Source organism: Anser cygnoides, chromosome 14 (genome assembly GCF_040182565.1).
Source record: "Anser cygnoides isolate HZ-2024a breed goose chromosome 14, Taihu_goose_T2T_genome, whole genome shotgun sequence".
Taxonomy (NCBI): Eukaryota; Metazoa; Chordata; class Aves; order Anseriformes; family Anatidae; genus Anser; species Anser cygnoides.
In genome coordinates this window covers 3,812,400-3,825,635 of record NC_089886.1, presented here as the reverse complement: position 1 = coordinate 3,825,635, position 13,236 = coordinate 3,812,400, and the positions used below count along the sequence as shown (strand labels likewise).

The 13,236-nt window shown below is 43.9% G+C and overlaps 2 protein-coding genes across 2 annotated transcripts; both read left to right on the top strand.

Annotated features, from left to right (window-relative positions):
• The first annotated feature begins 572 nt into the window (after positions 1-572).
• LECT2 (leukocyte cell derived chemotaxin 2) lies at positions 573-3,435 on the top strand. The gene is made up of 4 exons (XM_013175706.3): positions 573-733; positions 1,939-2,035; positions 2,241-2,386; positions 2,916-3,435. The coding sequence occupies exons 1-4, from the start codon at positions 688-690 to the stop codon at positions 3,080-3,082; spliced, it is 456 nt and encodes a 151-aa protein (XP_013031160.1). The 5' UTR covers positions 573-687; the 3' UTR covers positions 3,083-3,435.
• A 4,230-nt stretch (positions 3,436-7,665) lies between these two features.
• On the top strand, positions 7,666-12,732 carry LOC106032697 (myeloid protein 1). Its single transcript, XM_013175747.3, has 7 exons — positions 7,666-7,736; positions 8,295-8,427; positions 9,398-9,552; positions 10,176-10,346; positions 11,130-11,253; positions 11,798-11,952; positions 12,495-12,732. The coding sequence occupies exons 1-7, from the start codon at positions 7,691-7,693 to the stop codon at positions 12,683-12,685; spliced, it is 975 nt and encodes a 324-aa protein (XP_013031201.1). The 5' UTR covers positions 7,666-7,690; the 3' UTR covers positions 12,686-12,732.
• The last annotated feature ends 504 nt before the right edge of the window (positions 12,733-13,236 follow it).

The following is a 13,236-nucleotide window of genomic DNA, read 5'->3' as shown; positions in this document are numbered from 1 at the left end:
CAGCCACGATATCACAGGGTCCTGCACTTTGTCCGTTCAGGAACAGTGAAGGTTGTAAACATCGCCCACGCCGTTAGCGCTGCAGGTTTGTCATCATGGACAAAGCAATATCTGGGATGCATTAACGAAGGAATGGGGATCGGGGGTCCCGTCTCATGGGCTGCCTGACCAGAGCTGGGACACACAGAGTTTTTTCTGCATAAGGCACGGAGCTGTGCCCACCTGCCTGAATTTCCTTCCAAGCCACGGTGGGACGGCAAAGGTATATATATTTTTTATATATTTTTTATATTCGAGTTCTTTTCCCCCTTTCCACCCGTGGCATCTTGCTAAACATCAGGATTGGGCAACAGGCAGGAACAGAGAGAACTAGTTACAAACTGTCTTTAATGTTTGGTTTTAAAATTCTTCTTTTTTGTTGTAAACAAAAGCAAACAAGAACACACAGCTGGTGTTGCTAAACGGGCTGGAGCCTGCACACACCGATCAGCCAGGCTGGGGGTGCAGCCCATGGGCTGCTGGCAACTCTTGCTGCTGGCCCCAATCTGCAAGCAAAAAAGCTGATGTCATGTAAATTTTCTGATTGGCTGGAAAAATCGGGATACAGCCTCTGTTGGGATGTATAAATAGAAAGCAAAGTGGTTTGGACCTTTTGCTGTGAAAGCAGAGCTCTCGAGGTACATCAAGATGCACGGAGTCACAGCAGTCATCCTGCTGATTGCCATCTCCAGTGGTAAGTTAGCTCAATTGCTGTAAACGCATTTTCTTCTTCTTCTCTCACACTCTCTCTCTTTTCTTTCTTTTTTTTTTGTTTTTGTTTGTTTCTTTATGAAGTCTAGGAGCTGATTTATTCTGTGCCATTTTTTGCTTTTGAAAATCACTTGTCTCACACTGCATTGAAACCTACATCGAAAAATCCATTTTAGTTATGGTAGAGAGTTGTAGTAAAATTTTGTAGGAGAACTAACACTGCTTGAATAGAACAGAGTCAGCTGAGGCGCACCCATCGCTAACAGCACGCATTTTTTCTTAAAAGCCTTTAACTCAAAGGTCAGCCTGCTGAGCACAGGGTGTTCCCAGAGGTGTTTGTGCATTTAAAGTCATCACCTTTGCTTCTATAAAGAATACTTGATTAGTTAAAATAAATGAAGAGCACCTAGAACAAAGGGCTGCTTAGCTTGAGGAAGGCATCAGAGGTTTCCTGCACCTTTTAACACCAGTCCTTCGGCGTATAATTTCCCCATTTGTGTATGCTCCCCGATGCCAGCAGGGCTGGTGCCTGCGAGGTGTTGATGCACACAAACAAACCCCAGCCCGCTGCTTTTTTGCTATACCGGCCCTGTTCTCCAGCCCCAAAGAGCTTCACTTGGGCACCCCGTGTGCTTTGGTGGGGGAGGCTGGGGCCCTTCGAGGCTTACAGAAGGTAAAGGAGGGCGCCCCTGTCCCCCCGTTTCCCCTACAAAGCTCTTCCTCTCTCAGGTGAGGCTGGGGCTGTGTTATCAGCAGGGGTTTGGCTGTGGGTGACGACAGCGAAAGCTGGATCCGTTCTCCATCACCTGGGTGGTTGGACTGGGTATTGAAGGTTTTTTCTGGCTTAGGTGGTTCTGCGACTCTGTAACTGTTTGTTCTGCATCTTTGCCTTGAAGTCACTGCTGCAAGTACCCTCAAGTGTCATTGCACAGAGCATAAAACAAAGATATCTCACAGCATCCCTAAAATTAACTTCCATTAAAAGATAACAAATTATCTGGTTCCACGAACCTGAGCCACGCTTACAACAAAGTCCAAAGGGACTTTACTGTTAATTTCAACAGACTTTCAACCAGGCCTTTAGATTTTCAGAGCTCTGCGTGGCACTTAGCAATAGCAGGCGTTAAACAACATGGGTGGGGAAATCTCCTTGCTAGCTGCTGCCTTTCACCTTCTCTTCTCTTCTAGTTGCCGCAGGCCAATGGGGGAAAATCTGCGCAGGTCAACCCTCCAACAAAATCCGAGGCTGTGACAACCACGGCTGCGGCCGCTACGACGCCCCCAGGTCCGGGCCACGAAGACAGGACAGCACTTGAAGCTTTCTTAATAAAAATAAGCACAAAATAGGGGTGGGGGGAGCGGGGTGGGGTGGAGGAGCTTTGAGATTGGAGCTCTGGGGCTGCTTCCCTGGAGCTCGGGGCAGGGCAGGGTGATGGGGGGCAGCAGGAGAACCAACCCGCTGCTTGCTCACGGGGTCTGCTCTTCTGCAGGGGGGGGAAGAAGCACAAAGGGGTGGACGTGGTGTGCACAGACGGCTCGGCGGTGTACGCGCCCTTCGCGGGGAAGATCGACAGACAGGCCAAGCCCTACGGGAACGGCAACGCCATCGACAACGGCGTCCAGCTGTCAGGAGCAGGTAGGCAAGCTGAAGGATGTGCGCTTGCAACCCCTGATCGCAAAACGCTCCCGGCTGTTTATCGGATTTTAAGCGGAGCCCCAATGTGTGACCCCTGCCTGAGCTGCAGGGTGTTTGCCTGTTAACGAACCCAAACAAAAAACACGTCTTTGAAAGCCAAGCTCTGTTTATGCAGGAAAATTAGTTGATGCCACGTTATGGCATTTCACATCTGTGAAAAAGGTTAACGGATGGAGCTGGCCCCTTGGCACATTTGGGATGATTAAAGGAAGAGCCTTTTATTGCTGATGCAGTTCTACCCAACTTAATCCCCTTCCAAATCTCCTCCATATTTAATTATCTCTTTTCTTATTCTCTCTTCCTGATGCTCTAGGAACATCACAGCATTTTCTGCAATGTCTCCTGCTGCTGTAACTCAAATCATTTTATTGTCATTTATATTTTGCTACTGAATGTTATGACTTTGCCAGGCTTTTATAGCACTGCATAGGAACAACAGTTTCTCCTGTTCTCTCCTCCCTCTTGCCAGGATTCTGCATTAAGATGTTTTACATCAAACCCGTCAAGTACAGCGGCACCATCAAGAAGGGAGAGAAAATCGGCGTCCTGCTGCCCATGCAGAGCGTCTACCCAGGGATCACGTCCCACGTCCACATCCAGAACTGCGACTTAACAAACCCCACTTCCAACCTGTAAAGGGAGGCTGCACGTCCACGCAAAGCTTTCAGCTCCTCCCTTGGCTGCTCATTAAATTGCCTGGGCATTGGTGGCTGCTCTAGCAAAGTGGAAGCCACTGAACCTTCTCCATGGCTCCATAAGTATTCATAAGCAAAATGCTGGTAGTTATCCTAACACAGATACATAATACATACTTTAAAGCTATTTCTGTATCCTGCACATCGCGGTTGCAGCGTGCAGCGGGAGGCACGGAGCCTCGGGGACCTCGCCGCGCTGTGCCACCAAACACCAGCGGTCCCTCACTAAGCCAGAAACCTCACTTTGCTCACCTATGGGAAAGTCTTATCATTAAAGGGCTGTTTTGCTAGAAATTGCTTTGAATCTCTTCGGTGCCGTCACAGATATGGGTTTGGTTCTGCAGATGGGGGGAAAAAAATGGATAAAGCTGAAACTCAAATCTTTCCTGGGGCCCATCACAAAAAAATGTAAAACAAGGTTAATGAAGTAACTCTTTCCATTTCCCCAGACTCCTGCTTCGGGATTGCTTTGCCAAGCTTAGGTTTCTTTTTGTCCAAGTGAGGCATTTCTTTCCATTAGCAAATCAGCTGAAGTCTTTCCCAAGAGAACAGAGTCCTGTTAACAGCACAGGGCTTTCCCGGGCAGTGCTACCAACCTGCTCCTGGCACTCAACAGGAGCTGTGGGCACATGGATTTATTAAAGCCACTGCAATCTTAGGTAAGCAAGGGAGCTGCTACAGTGGGAGCTGTGTATGTCCCAGCAGCAGATTTGTTTTTACAAGAAAGTACAGAAAGACATGTGCTACATCTGTGAAAAATTCTGAACCCACTGTGTCCCATTCCCCTTCCCCAGGAGCCACTTTAGCTTTGCCATGAATAAAACATCAGCACATCCAGATACATGTATAGCCCAAACCTGCAGAGACACTGAGCCACAACGCCCAGTTCATACACCTGAGTCTTCTGTGGGAAAAAAAAAAAAAAAAAGAAAAAAAACCTTTAAATGAGAGTAGAAACATCCCGGCAAAAGTCCTCAGTGTTCTCCAATTTAGACCAAAATTTCCTTTTTTTTTTTTTTTTTTTTTTGGTAGGAAGTTGGTTTCCCAGAGAAAGGAAACGTTCCCAGTTAGGTTTCGCTTGGCGAACATCCCAGTTTTTAACCCAGTTACCAGCTTCTCCCATTTGCAAAGGGAAGGCCCCCAGCAAGCACCGACTCGCCATGCTTTGCTTTCTTTCATGCTTTTCTTTCTCCAAGCATCAAGGGACTTTTGGAGGATTCAGCCAGAATGATGTCCTCAAGAGACAGGTCATAGGTAGAAGAAAGGTTTTCTTCTCTGTTCCTCCATTCTCCGTGTCAAAACCTAACTTGGGCTTAGCAAGTATACCAATAAAGGCAAAATAAATCTGAGGGGGAGTCTTCAGCCGGAGCTGTGCACCAGCTCAGGGCTTTGTCTTCAGCTCAAGCTAGCAAAGAAAGGCGATGTACTCAGATCTCCTACGGCATGACATGGATTTTAAATGCCATGGCCAAACGTGCCTTGTGGCTGGCTGATCAACGAGCACAGCCTGCTGATTTTCCAGCAATACTACAATTAAAGCTGTTTAGACAAAGCTTATTTAGTCATTGTGACCAAATCTCTCTTATCTCAGCCTGCTCAAGTGATCAGAAGCCTGATTACACAGTGAGAGCAATTTGGTTCACATTCTGCCAGCTTGATTTTCACCGTGAAAGCCCACGCTGCTAATTGCACAAGTAAATTCTTCTATGTCTAAATTTTAAATTATACTTTGATTGTTAACGGTTAGAACAAAGTATATTATTTATTTCCCAGAGAAACAGTCTTTAAGGCTCCTTAATGACACATTGTACAAAGCTGAGCCAGAAGGAAAATGCCCAGCACCAATTTGTTCCTAGGCTCGCCAAGAAGGGCACTGTTTTGTAAAACAGCTCTAGAAAGAGAGCCCTACAGCTGCAACACCCGCACCTAACCAAGAAATAAGACCTGCAGCGCTCCTCGCAGCCCCGCGGGCGGCTTCCCCCCACCTTCGGGCCCGATCCCTGCCGCGGGGAAGGAAGTGGTGCAAGTGCAGCTCCCGGGGCTGTGCAACTCCCTGATTGTTCCATATCCTTCTGTTAGGGTGTGCTAAGTGCCCAGACGGTTGCTTTCACAACTGCACCTACCGACTGTTATATTGACGTCTCTGTTGCCCAACACGGGAATCCCACCGGCTTTGGCTCAGAGCTGCCTCAGGCCCCAGGCGACAGGTCTGCACCTTGCAGCCCACCCAGCAAGGGCAGGGAAAGCAGTGAGAAACCTAAACTGCAGCGACACATGCATGACAACTCGTTTTTTTTAGAAGGATGCTTTACCAGACATCTGATAGACATGTTATTGTAACAAATGGCATTTTGACATGTTTTAGCGAGAGAGAACAAGACACAATGCTGTTAAGATCTCTCGCAAAGAAAATTTAATAAACATACGGAGCTACAAGCAATTTGGAGTAAATTCTGTAAGCAAATGAAATGGGAAAAAAAAAAATGCAAAGAACAGGTAGCTGAGAGCAGTTTTATAAAATACCAAAGCAGGACTTGGAGTAAAGCTTCTTCAGTGCCTCTGCTCCGATAGCAGCTGCACCTCTGTGCTCCTGCCTAGCAGTCGGGCTGGCTGGCTTTGCACCCGGCCTTCCCTTTGCAAGACTTTGTAGAGCAGATTGAGGTGCTGTAAATTCTTCCTTGGGAAAATTAAGAGTTCACAAAACCTTATAAAAATCCTTAGCTTTTCATAGCAGGTCTGCCACAGGTGAACTTTGCCTAATGATGTATCTACAACATGGCGAGTGCAAACTGACACCTGGGAGCCACACCAGGAGTAAGATCTGACACACCACCTTGCTTCCTCATTCATCCTTCTGCCTTCTGAATAGAGCCTGGGGGCCTTCAGGCACTGCACTGCCTTTTTAGAGGGGTTCTTGGCTCTTTTGGCCTCAAAAAGGTGACTGGGGACTGAAATAGGTGACAGGCAGCAGCTGTGGAAGTGAAGTGGCATGCACAAGTGTTTTACATGGACAGTCGTAGCGACTTTAAAGCATGCTGGAAGTTCAGAGTAGTTTAAGAAATATATGCAATCTAAGATCCAAAAACTTTAGATGACATCTCAAAGTGTGCTGAAGTCGAAGAGGAAGTGAGGGACCTGGGTCATGGAAAAACATAATCTGGCTCCTAAATCTCAGGTCATTTCTTCCTGGCAGGATGCAGCTCTCCATCTGTGCAGTGTAAATAGCTTGAGAAATGATGGCGAATAAGCCTGGAAAGCTGGAAATAACGTATTTATATAAATACTTGTTTGGTGGCTCTGAGTGTGAAAAACAGCAGTTCTTTCTGGCAGGATAGGGGAGAAAGCAGCAGGGATAAAATCACTAAAGCCGCTTGTAATAACTCCAGGGAGGCCTAAAATATTGTTTGGGGGTTAAATATTGGCTGTAAAAGAGCTTGGAACCACAAGGCAGGAATTTGTCTCCAGCTGCTTGTTGCAGGGAGTTTCTGAGAAAACACAATTTGCACTCTTTGCAAACCAGCAGTGCAGCAGAGACATCTGTTTCTCCTCCGAAGAAAATGCGCAGGCCTTCCAGAGGTTACTGTAGCTTGGAGTGTTGGATAGCTTATACGAAAGCTCTGTACTTATTTAAATTTCATATTAAATAAGATCTGTTCATAAAGAAAATCTAATGCTTTTCTATAAGTAGTGCAGAAAAACTGGCTGGAAGGAACAATAAGATGTTAACTAGCTTGCTTAACAGCTGAAGTCAAGCAAATGCTAAATGAGCCATTATAAAACCTAGATGATTTTTTTAACTCTGCGTCAGTTATGCAATGCGACTTAGGTTTGTAACTGTTTGCTTCAGAATTTGAAGATGTTTTAACAAGCACTTCATTGTCAAAAAGCAGGGTTTCCGTTAAAAGACTTCATGGATCTATATCCAGACAAGGAGATAATTTCAGATGAACAGGAAAAACAGGCTGCCGTGCAAAAGCATCTGCATTTCTTAGCCTAAGTGAGTATCTGTGCTACACCAAACATTACACCCTCATGTGTTCAATGTTAGAAAGCTGTAAGGGGCACATAAACCAGGAGAGGAGGTACTGGAGCAAGCAGTGAAGGACACACAGGTTGTGCACACAGAAGACAAGACAAAACATGGACTTTCACCCTTCTTTTCCCACCAGCTGAATCCTCTGGATCATATTTTTGGTTCCCACCATTTTTGGCCTACGTGTGCCCTTACTTGAGGAAGGGGAAGAAAAGGTGTTAAGAAATGGCTCAACCAGAGCTTCCTGAAATGTGGGATTGTTCATTTCCATCTGTTACTGTGTGCTAAGAGACCAGTTATTTTATCTGCCTTTCCCAACCGGCTCTAACTGCTGTATTTTGTGGACATCCTTAGTGCCTAATATGGCAACACCGCCTGCTCCGGGCTGTAATACTTTGCTCAGGGCTGATTGCCCAAGACAACAGATGTATGCCTTCGAAAACACATAAATACTAAAGGCAGCTACCACACGACGTCTTTGATTTGATCGAAGAACACCGGGGAAGCGGCCACACGATGCCAGCTCTCAGCCTGATCGCCCTGGTCAGCGTGCTGTCCGCTGGTGAGTTGAGATCACTCTGCTGCAGCTCGTCTCGAGTTTTTTAGGCAGACACTCATGAATTTTTGAAATTCTCTCCGACATAAATAACGCTAAGCTTTTTCAATCTATTTTTATGAAGAATTATGGTAATGTGTACTAGCATAATTATTATAAAAAGTAGAAAAGGGTGTGCATTTAGAGTTAGAGCTGTACTGAAGTGTTCTGGCTTCACGAAAAAAGTGAGTAGTTGGAATTATTTCAGAAACTAATATTTGAAATGTGTATCTAAATCTTTGCTTTATTTTGGTTTCTGTATGTTATATTATAATTAAGACACAAGGCTTCCAGGAAAGGGATCAAAACCTTATATATATATATATATGTATAAATATACAGGTTGTACAATGTTCTCATAGATAGAGTTTGTGAAATTACAAATGCTCATGAACCATTCGCACATCTCCCACTTTAAACACTGTGTGTTGCAGCTTCATTCATTCTCTTGCACTGCGCTAACAATATGGGTTTTTTTTTGTTTTTTTTTTTTTTTTTTTCTATTTTCCTCTTTTACACGTGAAGTTTTCGCCAAGCAGCTGGACGTCCACCCTCCCCAACAACAGCACAGGCACTGGGCGCAGCTGTGCAGCGGGAATCCTTCCAACAGGATCCGAGGCTGTGACAGATACGGCTGTGGCAATTTCGGCGCTAGCAGGTAACCCCGGCGGGCACCGGGACCGTGGCGCCGTGGAGCTTGTTGTTGCCTACCTAAATCAAATTCTCACAGAGAAAATAGGGTCAAGTTTAAACATATTTCAAAAATCAAAGGCTTGCTACTATTTTGCCTTCTTTCACCAAGACCTAAGCAGTACATAAAATCACTGATAGCATCTTTTTACCATTTAATATTTCTGCCTTTTTACCATTTATTAATATTTCTTTTACACTTTGAATGAGAGAAAATGGTTTTCTGTGTGACCTCTTACTCATCCTTGGGACATTACTTGGCAATCTCGCTGAAGTACATTATTATTATTTTAACTAACAGACACAGGGATGAAGAAGTAAGACTACTACATATACTAGCAATAATAGCAGTAACAGTAATGGAAAATATTTCAAGGGCTAGTGTAATTTATTCTTGTTTCTTATAGACCAGATACTTAACTAGCATTCATCAACGGAGTTTATAGGAAGCCATGCAGATTAGATTGCACAAGCAAAAATCTGCAGGCATCGATTTCTCTAAGTAGGCACCTCATAACAGAAAAGGCTACGCTGTCCTAAAAAATGTTCAGGCCCTACAAAAACTGCCCATCTTCAGCATGAAATTTATGAATTTCTAAATGAGAAAATGCCAGACATACAATTCTATTTTACACCGACACAGATGTATTTTGGGGCAGAAGCAGGGTACTTTGCTGTAACAGCTTGAAATGTCCCGTGAGTTTGTTAAAATTAAAAACAGGCTTAAAATTTGAAATTTTGTCCCTCTTTACAGCAGGACAGATTAATACAAATATTTTGCAATTAAAAAAAAAAAAAAAAGATTGAAGCCACTAACATTTTCCACTTTCACTGCAGATATAACCATTTAAATTTTTAGACATGCTTCATGTATTGTGCAATCCAACCTACCTATACAGAGCCTGACAGATTGCATAATCCCGTATTTACATTTTCAGGCAGGGCGGTAAAGGAGAAAGGCACGTGGGCGTGGATGTCATCTGTGCCGACGGCGCGACGGTGTACGCCCCGTTCAGCGGCCAGCTCTCCGGACCCATCAGATTCTTCCATAACGGAAACGCCATTGACGATGGAGTGCAGATCAGGGGGTCAGGCAAGTAACAGCAGCAAACACATCGGGAGGCAGGCACAGGCAATACTCTTATTTGCTTAAGACATATCTGCGGCTCTTCAAGCCAAGCAGAGTGCTGATTTAGTCTTGTACCCTCTCCAGATCCTATACTGAAGCACAACCACTCTGCTGCTCAGAAATGCCAAGAGCACCAGCAGGATACAGGCCTTTCCCAATGCTTTTTTTGGAGAGGAAGGAAGAAAGGAGTTGAAAAATAGATAACAGAAAATATACCAAATAATACCAAAATAATAATAATAATAAAATAATAATAATAATAATTAAAAATAAATAAATAAATAAATAAATAAATAAATAAAAAATAAATAAATAAATAAATAAATAAAAAGAGTACAAATAAAGTATCAGAAGCCCTCAATTTTGCTGAGGGGATGTTTTCCTCTCCCTGTTTTCCAACTCCTTCATTTCCCTTTTTCCATAGCAATCTAAATCATTTTTATTTCCGGATCATTGGTACCTTGACTACATTTCTGCCTCACCCTTGCAGTCTCCAGTAGCAGACCAGCACGGAAGATTTCTTACACACCACAAGAGCAGAGGCAGCCGATGTTTCCTGACCTCGCTTCCTCTCCCATCTTTTCCAGGTTACTGTGTAAAACTCGTCTGTATTCATCCCATCAGATACCACGGCCAAATCCAGAGAGGGCAACAACTTGGAAGAATGCTGCCAATGCAAAAAGTATTTCCTGGTATCGTGTCTCACATTCACGTTGAGAACTGCGACCGCTCCGACCCTACTCCTCTCCTTACACCTGGTAAAAGCAACCAACCAAACAGGATAAGTTGTATGATGGATGGAAGGATGTTTAATTGCAAATAAGGATGATACCAAATAGCACGAGTCTCTGCCTAACAGTCGTCCTAAGGGCAGCATCCAAAAGAAAGAAAACTTGTATTATACATATAAACAGGACTGTAGAGCATGTTATAGGAAGGAGAACTATTTTTAGGAGAACTGTTATTTAGTAACTATTATTAGGTTTTATTTCTCACTTCTCATTGCCCCCCCATGACACAGCAGCATCAGGTCCCAGCAACAAACTAAGTCAGACATCTTTTTTAACCTTCCAGCTACCAGCAAGGTTTTCAATATGACATGTCATCTAGCTCAGACTTTAGGTTGATTCATTTCAAGTACAAATTTAAAGATTTTGGTGTTGATGTAGAATAGGAGTTAAGGACTCCAAACCCATCAGCCTGGGCAAAAAAATAAGAAAGAGAGCTGAGTCTTTTCCCAACCCTCAGTTTATACACTAGTTTACAACTGTGATAATCCTTTATTATTTTTTTCCCTTCTCTTTAAAGTATTTTCTTTATATCAGCCAGTCCTGATTAAGAAACATTAAGATGTAGCCTGAGGTGCACGTTTTACCTACATTTCCAAAAGGGTGACAAATTTTGTGGAGGAAACATCAATTGCATGTACAGAATGTAACTCCAGTATGTTCCTACCGAATACGAAAATGTAGTAGTTGCAAATATGAAATACTTAAAAATGAACCTAAAAGTTAACTCTGCTTTCCTGTTTTTGTATCCAGATGTTCCAGATGTTCCACCATTCCCACAACAAGATATTCACTGGGGAACTGTATGTGCTGGGAATCCTACAAACGAGATAAGGGGCTGTGATAACTACGGCTGTGGATACTATGGGGCTCCAAGGTACCCTTAAACACATGGGTTGTTGCTGCTGCTCTGTTGAAATAGAGCTGAACTCTGCTCAAGCTCTTTAAGAAATACAGCTCTGAGGGTTTAGGTTGGTCAGGAAGTGTCTTCATTACAGGGGTAATGCAGCACCAAAACAGGCTGCCCTGGTGCTTCAGAAAACCTCTGTGCTTGGAGGTTTTGTGTCTGAGGCAAAGCCATGCCCGAGCTGGCGTTGGGAATGGCCTTGACTCAAGCTGAAGGTTAGCCTAGGTGTCCTCTCCGGCTCCTTCAAACCAGTATTTCTGTGACTGGACTGTTCTGTTTCAAAGCTAGTGAGAAATACGTTTCCCTCCCCCCCATTTCCAAAGCTACAACTTTAACAGACCATAGATAACAGACCATACATAATCTACCCAATTTTAATAGATCCTTTTGCCACAGTCGACAACATCAATGCTATCTTAGTGCTAATAACCTGCTTTCGGATCTTGCTCAGTGACCTCTCTCTACAAAACGTTAGGCCTGGCAGAGACTTCTCTAATCGTGTGGTCGTTTTCAGACGCGGTGGTAAAGGAGGAAAGCACACGGGCGTGGATGTCATCTGTGCTGACGGAGCAACGGTGTACGCTCCCTTTTCTGGCGAGCTCTCCGGACCCATCAAATTCTTTCATAACGGAAACGCCATTGATGATGGAGTCCAAATTAGGGGATCAGGTAAAGAGCTATTTTTCATTTAGTGTTTCATTTTGTCTTGAGTTCACGTAAGATATGATCCCTGACAGGCAGTCAACTCTTTAAGCAAAGTGCATGTCTCCAGCCATCGTCCATCCATTTACATTCAGAAATTTCTGCTCCTTTGTTCAAATGCAATATAGGACACCCAGTCTCAAGTACAGTGAGGCAAGATCTCAATTCGATGACCCATTATTTAGTTCTCCCTCTACAACTACTGAAGTCAGGGTCCAAATTGCAGGGGAAAAAAATAATTAAAAATAGGGAGCCTGAGTTCCACAGAATGTCTTTCAAGCTCTTCTCTCTACTAAAGGAAGATTTCCCAACTTCTCCATGCCCCTTCATCCTCCCTTCTCTCACAAGCCAGCAGCTCTGACCACTATCTACATTTTAAGACCATAGTATAGTATCTTTGCAATTTTTGTGTTTCCACTATTGCTGCCTTAGTGAAAAGGATAAGTTTTTTTTTTAAAACAGAACAAATTCATGTCATCTGATGTTTTTCTTCCTCTCATTTTCACCAGGGTTCTGCGTAAAACTACTCTGCATCCACCCCATCAGATACCAAGGCAGAATTATCAAGGGACAGGTCCTTGGCAGGATGTTGCCAATGCAGAGAGTATTTCCTGGGATCATATCCCATATTCACGTTGAGAACTGCGATCGCTCCGATCCTACTGGCAATCTGGAAAAGGGGAAAGGGAGAAGAAAGTGAAATGGATATGTAGGAAATTCTGAATAAATACATCTCAGCATTCAGAAGGTGTTTTTGTTCTCACACGGACAGTCTATGTCTGAAAAGTAAGGAAAAAGGCACGTTCCATACAGAATAAAAGTTACATAGTGTGCACAACAGCAGCTTACATTGCTGATTCAATGCTTTGGGCCTCACCTAATACTGCAAGGCCCTAACATTACCATCTGTGCCAGCTATTACCTTGGTACTGTTTATTAAGTACCAGGAGATGTGGGAATATTTTATTTTAGGCTAATTTACAACCTTTACTATACCTTGGCAAACAAAGTTACTGAAAGCAAAATTACTTCAGCTTTTAAAGGTGCCTGAACTGAGGGCAGGTTACTGAAACACTCCCAACAGGCCTAAAAGATGCTGTTTGGAGGTGTCGTGCCACAACTGGTTCCTCTACTTGACGGCAAAGGCACACCACAAAAGCAAAGAAAGCAAGTTTTTCTCGGAATTTGCATTTGCGAGACAGTCAGGAAGGTAGCAGCCAGTAATGATAAGCTTTCTGCAGGAGTCAGCCA

Coding starts and splice junctions, on each gene's coding strand:
- LECT2 (XM_013175706.3), top strand. CDS start 688: ATGCACGGAGTCACAGCAGTCATCCTGCTGATTGCCATCTCCAGTG. Junction 734..1,938: donor GCTGATTGCCATCTCCAGTG/GTAAGTTAGCTC, acceptor CTTCTCTTCTAG/TTGCCGCAGGCCAATGGGGG. Junction 2,387..2,915: donor CGTCCAGCTGTCAGGAGCAG/GTAGGCAAGCTG, acceptor CCCTCTTGCCAG/GATTCTGCATTAAGATGTTT.
- LOC106032697 (XM_013175747.3), top strand. CDS start 7,691: ATGCCAGCTCTCAGCCTGATCGCCCTGGTCAGCGTGCTGTCCGCTG. Junction 7,737..8,294: donor GGTCAGCGTGCTGTCCGCTG/GTGAGTTGAGAT, acceptor TTACACGTGAAG/TTTTCGCCAAGCAGCTGGAC. Junction 8,428..9,397: donor GGCAATTTCGGCGCTAGCAG/GTAACCCCGGCG, acceptor TTACATTTTCAG/GCAGGGCGGTAAAGGAGAAA.